Source organism: Diabrotica virgifera, chromosome 2 (genome assembly GCF_917563875.1).
Source record: "Diabrotica virgifera virgifera chromosome 2, PGI_DIABVI_V3a".
Taxonomy (NCBI): domain Eukaryota; kingdom Metazoa; phylum Arthropoda; class Insecta; order Coleoptera; family Chrysomelidae; genus Diabrotica; species Diabrotica virgifera.
The window spans coordinates 143,321,859-143,340,773 of record NC_065444.1 but is presented as its reverse complement, the minus strand read 5'-3'; the positions used below and the strand labels follow the sequence as shown (position 1 = coordinate 143,340,773).

The 18,915-nt window shown below is 38.3% G+C and overlaps 1 protein-coding gene across 1 annotated transcript in view; it reads left to right on the top strand.

Annotated features, from left to right (window-relative positions):
- LOC114345109 (uncharacterized) overlaps nucleotides 1-18,915 on the top strand; it is a 495,244-nt gene that overhangs the window by 210,469 nt on the left and 265,860 nt on the right. Inside the window, exon 5 of the mRNA XM_050644883.1 lies at nucleotides 11,930-12,357. Within this exon, the coding sequence (XP_050500840.1) occupies nucleotides 11,930-12,357 (428 nt within the window). The remainder of the gene's footprint in view (nucleotides 1-11,929; nucleotides 12,358-18,915) is intronic.

The following is an 18,915-nucleotide window of genomic DNA, read 5'->3' as shown; positions in this document are numbered from 1 at the left end:
CTTACAGGGGGCTGCCAGGCATTTGCTGCAACTGAGTACAAGGAACGGCATGACGCAGTGGGAAACATCCTTCATCAGGAGATAGCTATCAAGCTGGGACTTCTACAAACCGACCATCTCCCATATTATCAATACGTCCCTGAGAGTATGCTTGAGGATGGCAACTACAAGCTATACTGGGACCGCACTGTTCTCACAGACCAAACAGTGGCGCATAATAGACCAGATCTCGTATTAGTCAATAAATTAACGAGACAAACAACCCTCATTGATGTGGCGATTCCTAACAACAATAATCTACGTACTAAATTTACTGAAAAGATCGCCAAGTACAGAGATCTGGAAATTCAAATACGGAGACAATGGAGAATGCAAAGTACCCAGACGATACCGATTATTATGTCTACTACTGGAGTCATTCCGAAGACCCTCCTCGAAAGCATACAAAAGCTGGGTCTTAATGAACATCTTTATAAGACCATGCAGAAAGCAGTACTACTCGCAACGGCCAGATGTGTACGAAAATTTTTGGGAGATACACCTGCATACCAAGTCACCTAGGGCTCGATAACACGGAAAGAGTCCCACCAGAGCTCAATCCTTTTGATACCGTAGGTATCTGGGATGAGTCAATCTTCCCCTTAGAGGGAGTGTGAGCCGTATGGCTAAATCTGGATATATATAATAAATATAATATCTTGGAGTAAAGCAGGCGCGGAAAATTGACCATAAGCAAATGAAAACTGAGATAACAACTGAGTTTATAAGAAGGGTAAAACAACTGCTTCGTTCACAGCTTAACAGTAAAAATTTGTTTAAGGCACTGAACACCTACGCTTGTTCCGCGCTTAGCTATTCATTTGGTATTGTTAAGTGGACAAAAACGGATATAGAAAATCTTCAGCGAAAAGTACGGACACACCTCACAAAGGCACAAAAACACCACCCTAAAAGTGCAGTAGAACGAACGACATTACCCCGGTATTTAGGAGGAAGAGGACTTATGGATATAGGTGAGCAATTAGATAAACAGATTGCTAATTTAAGAACTTATTTTCAGATGCAGGCTGAGACATCTACTCTACACCGCGCAATTTGCGCAGTAGATGACACAACACCGATCAAACTGAGGGAACCAGAAATGCGCATAAACCACCTTACTAAGGACGAAAAACTGCGCACCTGGATGGGTAAACCTCTGCACGGGCGACATCCCAATGAGGTTAGCCAAGACTATGTCGACAATACAGCGTCGAACTATTGGTTGACATCAGGAAAGATGTTCCCTGAAACGGAGGGTTCATTACTGGCCATTCAGGATCAGGTTATACCAACCAGAAATTACCTGAAATATATCGTCAAAGACCCTCAGGTTCAAAACGACAGATGCCGATATGGGTGTCAAGCCCAAGAAACCATCCAACATATTACAGGGGGCTGCCAGGCATTTGCTGCAACTGAATACAAGGAACGGCATGACGCAGTGGGAAAAATCCTTCATCAAGAGATAGCTAACAAGCTGGGACTTCTCCAAACGGACCATCTCCCATATTATCAATACGTTCCTGAGATTATGCTTGAGGATGGCAACTACAAGCTATACTGGGACCGCAGTGTGCTCACAGACCAAACAGTGGCACATAATAGACCAGATCTCGTACTAGTTAATAAATTAACAAGACAAACAACACTAATTGATGTGGCGATACCTAACAACAATAATCTACGTAGTAAATTTACTGAAAAGATCGCCAAGTATAGAGATCTGGAAATTCAAATACGGAGACAATGGAGAATGCAAAGTACCCAGACGATACCTATTGTTATGTCTACTACTGGAGTCATTCCGAAGACCCTCCTCGAAAGCATAAAAAAGCTGGGTCTCAATGAAAATATTTATAAGACCATGCAGAAAGCTGTACTACTTGCGACGGCCAGAAGTGTAAGAAAATTTTTGGGAGATACACCTGCATTCCAAGTCACCTAGGGCTCGATAACACGGAAAGAGTCCCACCAGAGCTCAATCCTTTTGATACCGTAGGTATCTGGGATGAGTCAATTTTCCCCTCAGAGGGAGTGTGAGCCGTATGGCTAAATCTGGATAATAATAATAATACCACCCTGTGGGAGTTTTTTGTCAGTTCTTCTATCAGGCGCGGCCCCCTGCGAATGGGGGATGCTTTCTGGGTATTCGTAGCGCCAGTACCCAGAGAGTAGCAGGGATACTTGCCGTGGAACAAAAACTGACACCTGGCAGTAGGTATAAAATGCACACCATTGAGAATGGAGAATCATAATTTATGTTTAGGATCGCTGCCTGGGGATCGCCAGGGCACGTCTGGAGCCGGCGCTGGACGTGACAGCATGCGGGACGTCGGTGGCAGGGTGTTGAGGAGGCGGGTCCCTGTCATACAATCAGCTACAGCCCAACCACAACCACAACCATAAGCGAGCCAAACAACAACAAGAGCTCCACCCGCCGAAGGTGCTGCGCTGGATCATCAGCCGGCGCTCACTCAAGCGGGACGACCGAGGCAGCGCATGAAATGGACTGTGTCCATCAATGAGAACATTTTGCGCTTCTACTACAAGGTGACAAACCTCGGTCAAGAAACAATCGGCTACCGACAACAGCTGTATGCCGAATTTTGCAGGACGTACCCAGATATTCAAGTATCGGAGCAACGAGTATCAGACCAATACCGGGTAATTATAAGAAACAACCTTATCCCAGAGACTAGACGCAATATCATCAGAAGCGAAGTCGAACGGGAGATTCATAACGATGTTGTAATTGAAGATCAAGTCCCCAATGAAGTGCATGAGCAGATTCCTGAGCTTGCCATACAAGAAACTCATCCTGACAATACAGAGCAGGAAAACAACGAGCTACATGATAAACTAGTAAGCGAAATGGCACGTTCTGTACAAGAATTTAATGGAACAAACCCACTTAGCAGACCACCGCTACCACGAATAAACTCTTGTAAGAGACTAGGTGTGCTGTTACAAATTGTGAACACTGAAGTCCTACCCAATTATGTCGTGGAAGCCCACACATTAGAGTATCTACACATGCTAATCTACTGTGCAGCAACAGCAATTGCTAATGTAATGGGCTTTAAGATCAGAACACGACGGGGTTCTAATAACGGAAGGACTGGTAGCAGAATTGCACCCTGGGAAAAAAGACTGCTCGGAAAGATTGAATTGCTGCGTAGGGATATTGGTCGAGTCACAGAATATATACGAGGTGTAAGAAGTACAAGAGTCATCAGGAGAGCTGAAGAAATAATACGGAATACTGCAAGACACTCAAGATACGATCCAGAAAACAACACAGCCCAACAGTGCCTGGATACGTTAAAACAAAGACTCTCAGTTTATTCAGGACGACTAAGAAGGTACAAAGTGAGTAACAACCGAAAATCCGACAATGCCCTTTTTGAGACTGCTGAGAAGGCGTTCTATCGAAAACTCAATTCCACCGTAGAAAATCTCGATAAGTCTTATCCAAGCCAAGAAGAAATTCATGAGTTTTGGGGAAATCAACTTTCCACACCAGCTGCTCTTAACAACAATGCTGGATGGAGAGAAGATACGGCACAGAACTGCCAACACTACACTACTACTCTCTACGAACCCTTCACCACTGAAGAAGTCTCAAATATCATCAAAGAGCTTCATACCTGGAAATCTCCTGGACCAGACGGAGTTCAAAACTTTTGGCTCAAGAAGTTTTGGAGTGCTCATGAATGCTTATCAACACTAATTAATTATGTTATTTCTAATCCGCAGGATATACCATCATTCCTAACTCAGGGAACCACTTATTTAATACCGAAGGATCAAAATAACACCCAAGATCCAGCAAAATACCGCCCAATTACTTGTCTTCCAACTTTGTATAAATTGGTCACATCCTGTGTAGCCCGGCGTTTCTACCAACACTGTGCGCTGAACAACATCATAGAGCCTCAACAGAAAGGATGCGCTAAGGGTTCCATGGGCTGCAAAGAACAACTTATCATCGACTCAGTCATTTCTAATCAAGCATATTCCAAAAAGAGGAACCTATTTACTGCTTTTATTGATTACAAGAAGGCCTTTGATTCAATGGCGCATGAATGGCTTATAGATATATTGAGAATATATAAAGTCGATGATAATATAGTGACCTTTTTACAACATATAATGACAGAGTGGAAAACTAGAATTCACCTTCAAATACCTGGTGAAAGTAACATCGAAACTGAAAATATCGCAATCAGCCGGGGCCTGTTTCAAGGAGATTCGTTGAGTCCTCTGTGGTTCTGTCTAGCTATGAACCCACTATCTCAGCTATTGAACTCCACAGATGCAGGTTTTAGCATCAAAAATAACAACAATGTGGTGGCGAAGCTTAATCATTTATTGTACATGGATGATTTGAAATTAATGGCTTCCACTCGAAACCAACTCGACGAGATGCTAAAAACTGTAGAAACTTTTTCTAATGATATTAGTATGCACTTTGGACTAGACAAGTGCCGTATTTTAAATATAGTCAGAGGAACAGTACAGCCCGGAGGATTCGATATGCAAAATGACCAGAACATCGAGGCCATGGGTGAAAACGATATGTACAAATATCTTGGAGTAAAGCAAGCGCGGAAAATTGACCATAAACAAATGAAAACAGAGATAACTACTGAGTTTATACGAAGGGTAAAACAGCTGCTTCGCTCACACCTTAACAGTAGAAATTTGTTTAAGGCACTAAACACCTACGCATGTTCCGCGCTTAGCTACTCATTTGGTATTGCTAAGTGGACAAAAACAGATATAGAAGCTCTTCAGCGAAAAGTGCGAACACACCTCACAAAGGCACAAAAACACCATCCTAAAAGTGCAGTAGAAAGAACAACATTACCACGGAATCTAGGAGGAAGAGGACTTATGGATATAGGTGAGCAATTAGATAAACAAATTGCTAATTTAAGAACTTATTTTCAGATGCAGGCTGAGACATCTACTCTACATCGCGCTATCTGCGCAGTAGATGACACAACACCGATCAAACTGAGGGAACCAGAAATGCGCATAAACCACCTTACTAAGAACGAAAAAGTGCGCGCCTGGATGGGTAAACCTCTGCACGGGCGACATCCCAATGAGGTCAGCCAAGACTATGTCGACAATATAGCGTCGAACTACTGGTTGACATCAGGAAAGATGTTCCCTGAAACGGAGGGTTCATTACTGGCCATTCAGGATCAGGTTATACCAACCAGAAATTACCTGAAATATATCATCAAAGACCCTCAGGTTCAAAACGACAGATGCCGATATGGATGTCAAGCCCAAGAAACCATCCAACATCTTACAGGGGGCTGCCAGGCATTTGCTGCAACTGAATACAAGGAACGGCATGATGCAGTAGCAAAAATCCTTCATCGAGAAATAGCTATCAAGCTGGGACTTCTCCAAACAGACCATCTCCCATATTATTAATACGTCCCTGAGAGTATGCTTGAGGATGGCAACTACAAGCTATACTGGGACCGCACTGTGCTCACAGACCAAACAGTGGCACATAATAGACCAGATCTCGTACTAGTTAATAAATTAACAAGACAAACAACACTAATTGATGTGGCGATACCTAACAACAATAATCTACGTAGTAAATCTACTGAAAAGATCGCCTAATACAGAGATCTAGAAATTCAAATACGAAGGCAATGGAGAATGCAAAGTACCCAGACGATACCGATTATTATTTCTACTACTGGAGTCATTCCGAAGACCCTCCTCGAAAGCATAAAAAAGCTGGGTCTGAATGAACATCTTTATAAGACCATGCAGAAAGCTGTATTACTCGCGACGGCCAGATGCGTACGAAAATTTCTGGGAGATACACCTGCATTCCAAGTCACCTAGGGCTCGATAACACGGAACGAGTCCCACCAGAGCTCAATCCTTTTGATACCGTAGGTATCTGGGATGAGTCAATTTTCCCCTTAGAGGGAGTGTGAGCCGTATGGCTAAATCTGATAATAATAATAATAATAAGAGATAGCTATCAAGCTGGGACTTCTCCAAACCGACCATCTTCCATATTATCAATACGTCCCTGAGAGTATGCTTGAGGATGGCAAATACAAGCTATACTGGGACCGCACTGTGGTCACAGACCAAACAGTGGCGCATAATAGACCAGATCTCGTATTAGTCAATAAATTAACGAGACAAACAACCCTCATTGATGTGGCGATTCCTAACAACAATAATCTACGTACTAAATTTACTGAAATGATCGCCAAGTACAGAGATCTGGAAATTCAAATACGGAGACAATGGAGAATGCAAACTACCCAGACGATACCGATTATTATGTCTACTACTGGAGTCATTCCGAAGACCCTCCTCGAAAGCATAAAAAAGCTGGGTCTTAATGAACATCTTTATAAGACCATGCAGAAAGCAGTACTACTCGCAACGGCCAGATGTGTACGAAAATTTTTGGGAGATACACCTGCATACCAAGTCACCTAGGGCTCGATAACACGGAAAAAGTCCCACCAGAGCTCAATCCTTTTGATACCGTAGGTATCTGGGATGAGTCAATTTTCCCCTTAGAGGGAGTGTGAGCCGTATGGCTAAATCTGGAATAATAATAATAATAACCTGTGGGAGTTTTTTGTCAGTTCTTCTATCAGGCGCGGCCCCCTGCGAATGGGGATACTTTCTGGGTATTCGTAGCGCCAATACCCAGAGAGTAGCAGGGATACTTGCCGTGGATCAAAAACTGACACCTGGCAGTAGGTATAAAATGCACACCCATGAGAATGGAGATAAATAATTTATGTTTAGGATCGCTGCCTGGGGATCGCCAGGGCACGTCTGGAGCCGGCGCTGGACGTGACAGCATGCGGGACGTCGGTGGCAGGGTGTTGAGGAGGCGGGCCCCTGTCATACAATCAGCTACAGCCCAACCACAACCACAACCACAAGCGAGCCAAACAACAACAAGAGATCCACCCGCCGAAGGTGCTGCGCTGGATCATCAGCCGGCGCTCACTCAAGCGGGACGACCGAGGCAGCGCATGAAATGGACTGTGTCCATTAATGAAAACATTTTGCGCTTCTATTACAAGGTGACAAACCTCGGTCAGGAAACAATCGGCTACCGACAACAGCTGTATGCCGAATTTTGCAGGACGTACCCAGATATTCAAGTATCGGAGCAAAGAGTATCAGATCAATACCGGGTAATCATAAGGAACAACCTTATCCCAGAGACTAGACGCAATTCTATCAAAAGCGAAGTCGAACGGGAGATTAATAACCAAGAACAAGTTTTAGATCAAGTCCCTAATGAAATCCTCGATGAGCAGAGTCCTGAGATTCCCATGCCAGAAACTCAACCTGATAATACACAGCAGGAAAACAACGAGTTGCGCGATAGTCTAGCAAACGAAATGGCTCGTGCCGTACAAGAGTTTAATGGAACAAACCCACTTAGCAGACCACCGCTACCACGAATAAACTCTTGTAAGGAACTAGGTGCGCTGTTACAAATTGTGAACACTGAAGTCCTACCCAACTATGTCGTAGAAGCTCACACGTTGGAATATTTGCATATGCTAATCTACTGTGCAGCAATAGCAATTGCTAATGTAATGGGCGTTAAGATCAGAACACGACGGGTTACTAATAACGAAAGAACTGGTAACAGAATTGCACCTTGGGAAAAAAGACTGCTCGGAAAGATCGAATTATTACGTAGGGAGATTGTTATAGTCACAGAATACATACGAGGTGTAACAAGTAGAAAAGTCATCAGAAGAGCTGAAGAAATAATGCTGACTACCGCAAGACACTCAAGATATGATCCAGAAAACAACACAGCCCATCAGTGTCTGGATACATTAAAACAAAAGCTCTCCGTTTATTCAGGACGACTAAGGAGGTACAAAGTTAGTAACAACCGCAAAAGCGACAATGTTTTTTTTGAAAGTTCTGAAAAGACGTTCTATCGAAAACTCAATTCCACTGTTGAACGTGTCGATAAGACTTACCCAAGCCAAGAAGAAATTCATGAGTTTTGGGGAAATCAACTTTTCACGCCAGCTGCTCTTAACAGCAATGCTGGATGGATAGAAGATACGACACAGAACTGCCAACACTACATTACCACCCTTTACGAACCCTTCACTATTGAAGAAGTCTCAAATACCATCAAAGAGCTTCATAACTGGAAATCACCTGGACCAGACGGAGTCCAAAACTTTTGGCTCAAGAAGTTTTGGAGTGTTCATGAATGCTTATCAACACTAATTAATCATGTAATTTCTAATCTGCAGGATATACCATCATTCCTAACTCAGGGAACCACTTATTTAATTCCGAAGGATCAAAATAACACCCAAGATCCAGCCAAATACCGCCTAATTACTTGTCTTCCAACTTTGTATAAATTGGTCACATCCTGTGTAGCCCGGCGTATCTACCAACATTGTGCTCTGAACAATATCATAGAGCCTCAACAGAAAGGATGCGCTAAGGGTTCCATGGGTTGCAAAGAACAACTCATCATCGACTCAGTGATTTCTAACCAGGCATATTCCAAAAAGAGGAATCTTTTTACTGCCTTCATTGATTACAAGAAAGCCTTTGATTTAGTGCCGCATGAATGGCTTATAGATATATTGAGAATATATAAAGTCGATGATAATATAGTGACATTTTTAGAGCATATAATGACGGAGTGGAAGACTAGAATTCACCTTCAAATACCTGGTGAAAATAACATCGAAACTGAAAATATCGCAATCAGCCGGGGCCTGTTTTAAGGAGATTCGTTGAGTCCACTGTGGTTCTGTCTAGCTATGAACTTACTATCTCAGCTATTGAACTCCACAGACGCAGGTTTTAGCATCAAAAATAACAACAATGTGCGGGCGCAGCTTAATCATTTATTGTATATGGATGATTTGAAATTAATGGCTTCCACTCGAAACCAACTCGATGAGATGCTAAAAACTGTAGAAACCTTTTCTAATGATATTAGCCATGCACTTCGGACTAGACAAGTGCCGTATTTTAAATATAGTCAAAGGAAAAGTACAGCCCGGAGGATTCGATATGCAAAATGGCCAGAACATCGAGGCCATGGGTGAAAAGGATATGTATAAATATCTTGGAGTAAAGCAAGCGCGGAGAATTGGCCATAAACAAATGAAAACAGAGATAACTACTGAGTTTATACGAAGGGTAAAACAGCTGCTTCGCTCACACCTTAATAGTAGAAATTTGTTTAAGGCACTAAACACCTACGCATGTTCCGCGCTTAGCTATTCATTTGGCATTGTTAAGTGGACAAAAACGGACATAGAAAATCTTCAGCGAAAAGTAAGAACGCACCTCACAAAGGCACAAAAACACCATCCAAAAAGTGCAGTAGAAAGAACGACATTACCGCGGAATTTAGGAGGAAGAGGACTTATGGGTATAGGTGAGCAATTAGAGAAACAAATTGCTAATTTAAGATCTTATTTTCAGATGCAGGCTGAAACATCTACTCTAGATCGCGCTATCTGCGTAGTAGATGACACAACACCGATAAAACTGAGGGAAGCAGAACTGCGCATAAACCACCTTACTAAGGACGAAAAAGTGCGCGCCTGGATGGGTAAACCTCTGCACGGGCGACATCCCAATGAGGTCAGCCAAGACTATGTCGACAATATAGCGTCGAACTACTGGTTGACATCAGGAAAGATGTTCCCTGAAACGGAGGGTTCATTACTGGCCATTTAGGATCAGGTTATACCAACCAGAAATTACCTGAAATATATCATCAAAGACCCTCATGTTCAAAACGACAGATGCCGATATGGATGTCAAGCCCAAGAAACCATCCAACATCTTACAGGGGGCTGCCAGGCATTTGCTGCAACTGAGTACAAGGAACGGCATGACGCAGTGGGAAAAATCCTTCATCAGGAGATAGCTATCAAGCTGGGACTTCTTCAAACCGACCATCTCCCATATTATCAATACGTCCCTGAGAGTATGCTTGAGGATGGCAACTACAAGCTATACTGGGACCGCACTGTTCTCACAGACCAAACAGTGGCGCATAATAGACCAGATCTCGTATTAGTCAATAAATTAACGAGACAAACAACCCTCATTGATGTGGCGATTCCTAACAACAATAATCTACGAACTAAATTTACTGAAAAGATCGCCAAGTACAGAGATCTGGAAATTCAAATACGGAGACAATGGAGAATGCAAAGTACCCAGACGATACCGATTATTATGTCTACTACTGGAGTCATTCCGAAGACCCTCCTCGAAAGCATAAAAAAGCTGGGTCTTAATGAACATCTTTATAAGACCATGCAGAAAGCTGTACTACTCGCGACGGCCAGATGCGTACGAAAATTTCTGGGAGATACACCTGCATTCCAAGTCACCTAGGGCTCGATAACACGGAAAGAGTCCCACCAGAGCTCAATCCTTTTGATACCGTAGGTATCTGGGATTAGTCAATTTTCCCCTTAGAGGGAGTGTGAGCCGTATGGCTAAATCTGGATAATAATAATAATTTATTCAACAATAACAGGTACAATCTTTTTAAAAATTTATATATAAAGTGAATAAATCACGAAGGTCTCCGAGAGGTGTGGATACACCTGTTTCGGTAAATAGGATATAAAATAATAAATAATAACATACTAACGTAAATAACATAAATAGCAACATAATACAATATATTATAATACAATAAATAAATAGGTACGTTTTTTTGTAATATACACAGTTATGTTTTAGTAAATATGATACGTAGTGTAAGTATTATAATGAAAACAATAAATAATGGTTGGAATAATAAATAATAATAATAAATAAATAATCGATGGAAAGGTTCTCTATGTCTTCGATTGATAAATCTTTAGAGACGAAGTGTTCAAGACCATAGTTGAGCAATTGTATTTCATCTTTAGAAAAATTAATGTTGGTGAGATTTTTTATTCGGGGATGAAATTTGAAATCTAGAAACTTTCAGACATTTCTGATATCTGAAGCTTGATCGAACAAAGTTTTGGCTTGAATAAGTTTGATTAGTTTGTTATTAAGTTTATTGAATTAGAAATTTCCATCTTCAATCTCTAAATCTTCATATGCAACATATGCAACCAACCATACCCCATCAAAAAACTATTTGTTTGAAATACTTTTAGACAATTTCAATATTATTCATTCATTACAATAACACAACTTTACTGTAACTAAATTTAATTATTTTCCACTCAGTTAATTTTTGAAAAACAGTTTATGACGTCACACAGTGTAATAGCGGACTTTTCTATTAATTTCAGTTTTAACCAATGAATATATTACAGCTCATTAACTTTTATTGACAAATTGGAACTCATAATAAATATTTTTAATACTTACATATTTTCAATATACCAATTAAATAAAATAGTAATTCTCTTTATTAAATTTTCGGATGACAGACAAAAAATCCACCTACCTACCTGTGACATCTTGTCATACATTTCTGGTACCAATCTATCTAGCAATTTTGTTGGTCGTTAACCTCTCACTTGAACACAAGTACCTTGTGCAATTTTCGAGCAAGGATAAAGTACATCCAATTACCATCCAAAAGTACATTAAATAAATATAATATGAAATTAAAGTGCGCATGCGTTGTCGTGGACTAACTGTCCCCGACATGGTCCTACCATGAACATAATGACACTGGCATTACAAAAATTCGCCAAAATTGTCATATTTCGCCGCTACAGACCCTGGCATGATTTCGTGTATCCCCACCATGGCCACGCACGGAGCGAATATTGTAATATAAATATTTTAAATAATTTATGGTATGCGAATTATTATATGTATCTGTGTTTTTTTTTAGAAAAGAAAATATTCAGTGATTTCAACGATAATTATAGCTTATCCCCTGGTTTAACTTCCAAACCACCGCTTCCGAAACGACCAGATAGTGGACAAAAAAGTTTTTCTGATTGGAGAACGAGAAACGATAGTGAAAGAGATATGGATGCCATCAGCGCATATCTAACTCTCAAGTACGAAACAGAAATGTCCAAAACCTCAAAAGACAATATTCAGTCTTCCCCTACCAACGACTTAAAGATAGAAAATGACTATTTTGAAAAATTGTCTTTGAAGAAAAAGTGGCAGAAATTGACAAATGCAGAAGAAGTTCTAATTCTAAAAGAAGATATACTGGCAAGTAATAATAAACGATATAATAATGAAATTAATGCTTCTAATGAAGGAGAACTTGTTCCAAATCTTCCAATTATTATAATTTCGAAAGAGGTAATTGTTTCAATTTTTTATATTTTCCATGCTTTAATTCTAAGATCCAAATTAAAATGTTCCTGAAAGTATTTTCTTGTGACTTTTTATATTACCTAAATTTTATTTAAAGGTTATTATGTATTTGCAGCTTCTATTTACACCTCATTTTAATCTTGGGACCATTTGCCAAGGTAAAAATATAAACATTTTAAATAAAATTGTAGATTGTTCCCATAAGTCTAGCCATAAATTCATTATCAGTTTGCTTTTTAAGTATCCTAAAATTATTTAGTTATTCAATTTTCAATCGTATGGGTAAATATTAGAATAGAATGGAATAGAAATATGCTTTATTTTCACTGAAAATTTTACAATTTTATGGGCAAAGCTAACATACAGTCAAAATATATAACAATAACAAATACAATTTACTAAAATTAGACAAATCGTCAATATACAGTATATAGGATAACCAAAGTAAAGCAAAAATAAAAATAATATATTGCAAAACTTATATGAAATGCGAATTTAAAATATTTAAAAATATTGCTGCCGTTTTCAAAGCTTATTGCCATCTGCCATTATAACTCAACTTACTTATTTTGCCAAGGTTCGTGTCACTGTCCAAATATTATTGTTTCTCATCAAGTTAGCAAAATATTCTATAGGTCCAAATTTCAAATGATTGGATCGAATGGAACAGAACAACTTAGAACGGGATCCTATAACATTCACAATACCATATATAAAAGGACTATCCGAGAAACTTAAAACAATACGAAATAAATTCAACATTTCAACAACATTCAAATTAACAAACACATTGAGATCTAAAACTAAACCTAACATTGAACAAGAAAGAACAAAGAATTGTATTTATAAAATACCTTGTGAATGCGAACAATTTTATTTAGGTTAAATATCAAGACCATTAAACGTTAGAATAAGTGAACATTAGGCTTATATTAAAAATATAGAATTTGATAGTCTCAAATAAATATGTCAACACGCATGGGATAATGAATATACAGTTCACTGGAGAGATTCAAGTATATTCCTGAAAGAAACAGATAGTAAAAAGAGAAAAATCAAAGAAGCGGCTCTAATTATGCTAAATGAAACCAATTGTGTCGCAAATTCCTCGGTAGAATGCAGTAGCATGTGGTTACCCATACTAAAAGAGGAAGTCAATAGAAAGAAAATACCACGATTAGTAAGTCAGTAACATATCGAGTTAGTACATATTTTATATTTTAGTATTATTTATATATCTATGTATTATTAATATTATTTAAAATTTAAATAGCATATATTATATATTAAAGTCAGAATTTGGTATTAATTTTAAGAGTAAACTAAATGTAAGAATACTTACGATGTCGGGATAGTATCACGAGGTTTTTTCCTGGTTTTCCCTCGTGATTTACTATGGAATCTGTAACACGAGAATTTTACTGTCACCGTTGAATTTGGTTGTCTTTTTAAAGACAGATCACATGCTATGATTTTTTTGTGGCGGATATTCTTATGTTGGGTTGATTTCATGTAATCGAATTAACTATCTTTGAGTAAAGTCGTCCCAGGAACGCAACTCATAAATATTGGCAATATCATTTTAAACTCTTCTACTTTAAAATGTATAATATATGCCTGAGTTGCCGATATAAATAAGTCAGATTAAATAAACTATTAGAAGAATGTTTTACTAAGCAACAACAATTTTGTTTAACTTAGTAATATTTTTTATTTTGACAACGACACCCGATTTGGTTGTGGAAACGTTAATAAAATTATTTTTTTTTCAATTTAATTGTGGCTTATTTTCAATTCAAAATAGTTAATTGTAAAAATGCCACAAGGAAATAACTTCAGAACAACATCAAGTTTCAAAAGCTTTAAAAATCTTACTCGTATCTTCAGTTAGGGTCCATCCTACATACCGAATAAGAGAGTAGTAAGGACAAAACACCTAAATTATTGCACGAGATATTGTTTAAACCTGTCTGCCTGCTCATTTATGTATGTGTCGCTTAAATAGTGTCTTAATGAATTTTTTACCTTATATTAATTATTAGTTGTGGTAGAAATTAATCAGCAAATTTAACTAAAAACAAGAGTTTCGTTCGAACCATCGTAGAGTGCAGACGTAAGTGAGTGTGTCTCGTAATCAATCTAGTTTATTTATTTTTAATTAGGTTTACGCTAATTTTTGAGTTATCAGGTTAGAATTTACTTGGCGGCAAGGATTCACCGCTAAAAACTTCAGTGGATATCGACTTTTTAAATAATATATACATACGTTAAACGTATTGTATTTTCACACGTTAATGACTTTTTTGCACGATTGATCATTTTTGACTGTTTACCGTGACAGATTTTACGTCAGTAGGTGATATTTACTAGCAACTCGACGGTAAGTAATCCAACTCGACGGTAAGTACTCCAACTCGACGGTAAGTAATTCACTTACCGTCGAGTTAAAAAATCTCTTAATTTTAATTTATTTTTTGAAAGAATAAAGAAAACTAACGAATTATTTATTAATATTGAAACTTCTTGGGCCTATAGCCAACATTTTTTCTCTTCAAATACGCGATCAAAGTTGAAAACTTGGAAATATCAATGCCATCATAAAGAAAAACGGTGGATTTAATCATTGAATATTCTGCCCAGAGGCTTCCAGGAGCTTTCAACTGCATATGTTTTTGAACGAAATATGCCAATAGAGTCTTTTCTTCGATTCTTAAATTCTTGCCTTCGCACCATTTTTTAAAACTTTGGTAGGTATTTTGATAACGGATTTTGGATTTTTCGGGAATAATTGCGGAACACCCTTCTTCCCAAGCCCGTTCAATTTCTTCAAATTCACTTTCGCTCATATTTTAATTTATAATAATCAAAATTTTAACGAAAATGTTTAATTTTATAATTTATAATTGTATCAATCGTGCAAAAAACGTTATAAGCATGTCGAACGTTAAGGGTAACCGATCTCAGACAATAATTTCAATAATAAACAATTGTCTTCGATCGGTATAAAACCCTTACCGTTCTCCATACTTAATATACTATAACCCTTTCATTGCTGACGAAATATACCTAAGGCCGCGTTCAGAGTGGACGAGCAAAGAGCAAAGAGCAAGGAGCAAAGAGCAAAGCGGAGAAATCAAACTCATACTGGGAAATGGAGGTACACAGAGTGCTAGCAAAGAGCAAAGCGGCGAAACCAAACAAGTTTGATTTCTCCGCCCGCACTCTTTGGTCCATGTGGTGAGACCGCTCCCGAGACACACTTTCATATAATCAAATATCCTTAACTTTGGCGTTGTCATGGTGATGACATAATGAGCAATAAATTACAACAAAAGTTTTTACAGTTTTGTGGTTTGAAAGAAGTTACAATTTTTAAATGTCAAAGTTCTAAAAATTGTAGAATAGAAATGAATTCCAGTGACGAAGAGTTACAGATTTTTTATTTGTTTATGGTAGAGTAGATAAAATATTGTGTGAAACTGTGCGTGAAGTACTTTTTGCGAACTTATACGATGTATAGCACTCGCTCCGCTGTCGCTCGTGCTCTAAATATCGCGTGCGTTCGCAAAAAGCATACTTCACGAACTGTTTCATAAATAACTATTTTTAAACAAATACAAAAGATCACGTTTTTTTGCTCCGGAACATACATTTTTGGGTATTTTGGGTTATTCTAAACAAAAAAGGTATCTTGTAATTTTGCCCAAAAATTAATAGTGTTCGAGTTATAGACGATTTAAAATCTGAGAAATGCGAAAATACGCATTTTCGAGGCTTAAAAATTCATATTTCAATTAGTATTTTTGAGGTTGCCAGATACTTAAATTTATGATTAAACATTCAGCTTCGATTCTGAAGAGTGATCGCGTCTAACCTTAATTTATACCGTTGTTTTTTAATTGTTAAATATGCGTGTTTAGCCGATTTTTTGCCGGTGCGGCGCGCTCTATTTCAAAAATCTCCTATTTCCTCCAAAAATTATTTTTTCTAGATTTTTTGGAACATTCTAAAGAAAATAAGTTTCTTGACATTTTTCTCAAAAGTTAATAGTTTTAAAGTTATAAGTTAATAAACAACTCATTTTTGGATTTTAAATCGCTTATAACTTTAAAACTGTTAACTTTTGAGAAAAATGTCAAGAAATTTATTTTATTTAGAAAATCCCAAAAAATCTAGAAAAAATAATTTTCGTAGGAAAATAGGAGATTTTGGAAATAGAGCGCGCCGCACCGGCAAAAAAATCGGATAAACACGCATATTTAACAATTAAAAAACAACGGTATGAATTAAGGTTAGACGCGATCACTCTTCAGAGTCTTGAAGCTCAATGTTTAAATTTCAATTTAAGTATCTGGCAACCTCAAAAATACTAATTTAAATATGAGTTTTTGGGCCTCGAAAATGCGTATTTTCGCATTTTGCAGATTTTAAATTGCCTATAACTCGAAAACTATCAATTTTTGAGAAAATTTATAAGATACCTTTGTTGTTTAGAATGACCCACAAAACTTAAAAATATATGTTCCAGAGCAAAAAACGTGATCTTTTGTATTTGTTTAAAAAAAATTGTTTAAACAATTTCTGCCCAAAAATTCCGCCCGGCACCCTTCAGATTTGTTTAAAGGAAATTTTAAAATATTTTTAAATAGGAATCCACAAAGAGACCGAATCGGAAATTTTTTCAGACGGGAGCGGTCTCACTACATGGACTACTGTGAGAGTAAAGAGCAAATATCCTACCGCTCCTATCCATACTGCCGAGTGGAAAAGAACTAAACTCTCGTCTAGCGTAACTACCCGCTATTAGCACTTCTTTGCTCTTTGCTCTTTGCTCTTTGCTCGTCCACTCTGAACGTGCACTTTTTGCTCTTTGCTCTTTGCTCTTTGCTCGTCCACTCTGAACGCGGCCTAACGCGACCTGGTTGCTAAATTGATTTTTTGCTGCATTTACATTTTAGTGTTTTGGTCGATATGACTCTGGAATTGCTTCATCCATATTATGAATCTAACAACTGACGTTATAAATATAATTTTATCTACGTACTCAATACAGGGTGATTGATTAGTGGGGTAAAGCTCAATAAATCCGCTATAGTAATAGATAGCAATAAAAGTTAATGATAAAAATTGTAGGCAACTTTGAGCTTCACATTTTAAAATTAATTAGAATATTACAGGGTGTTCGATCAGGGCCGGACTGGCGCCTAAAAAAGGCGCCAACCCAAATCCTAAAAAAGGCGCCAACCTAATCTCCAAACAAAGGCGCTAAACCTCCCTTCTTTACATCAAACTTTTTTCAAATCCTAGCGCATGTAAAGTAAATAAGTAAATATTACTTGTGATTTTTTTAAATTTAATTTTAATTAAAATCCATAAAGTAATTTCCTATTTTTGTTGGGAATAGTAAATTATATTAAGATACTCTAAAAATATAGCTTCAGTTTCCCAGTATCCCTTTAACTCCGTTGAATTTTTTGGTGCTCTGTGGAGACTCCAAACAAATTTTTGAAAAATTTGAGTAATTTTTCAACCGCTTCTACAGAGGAATTTACTGGTTCAAAAACATTTAACAAAAATCATGATTGGTGTTCAATAGAAGTCACTTTTTGAAATTTTTCAAATTTTTAGAGCGCTATGAAACTCTATATAATAGAAGAGCAAACCTCGATAAAAAATCCGCAACCACACGGTGTCAGACGATCCGTGCCTGAGTGGTGAATGACCTAGGTCAGACGACAGCAAACGGAGCCCTCGAAGAACTGACGAAACCCTTTGAAATTCAAGCCTTAGCGTGGGCAAGGGCGCACTGCCTCGCCGGACAGTATAATTCGCCCCTACTCGTGGGAACTATATGGATAAGTATTTAATCACGTAGGAAAAAATAAAACAAAATGAAGGGACAATTGAGCGAGTCACCAGTGGTGATGCAGCTGGAACAAGCTATGAAGGAGATGATAATATGGTGTTCATAAGTAGTGAAGAGAACAAAGGGTAAGTACTCAGCGAAGAAGAAAAGAGGAAGGAGCAGACTTCAGAAAAAGGGGATCTGTTGAAAGAATTCCGGTCAGGGACCTGAAAAAGACGGATCATTCAGCGGAGGCAACCTTGCAAAGGAGCTGAAAGGATAATTAGTGAAACTAATGTTCGACCATACAAATGCGAAAATCAAAATCAAGAATGTGGTAAAAACCTTAAAAGAGTCACCGAATACATGGAGGGCACTTTCAGAGAAGTCGCCCCACACAGAAGAGAAGTCGCCTGTGTGTCCACACAGAAGAAGAGGTCTTCCCCCAATAATTTGTGAAAGAAAGAGACAAATGATCGCAACGGTCCTGAACTCAGGGGAAAGAGGCTTTGAAAAAATTAACGACACTATAAAGTCGAGTTGGAAGATGATCACTTTACTCTACGGCCGCTAAACCGAGAAGAGGAAATAAACTTGCAGGCGACTTAGTAGTGGTCTTGGAACCTGGGCTGTTAGGTGAGGGGGAAAGGTCCCACGACCTGATCAGGAAAAACCGAAATTGGTTGTATGTACAGGAG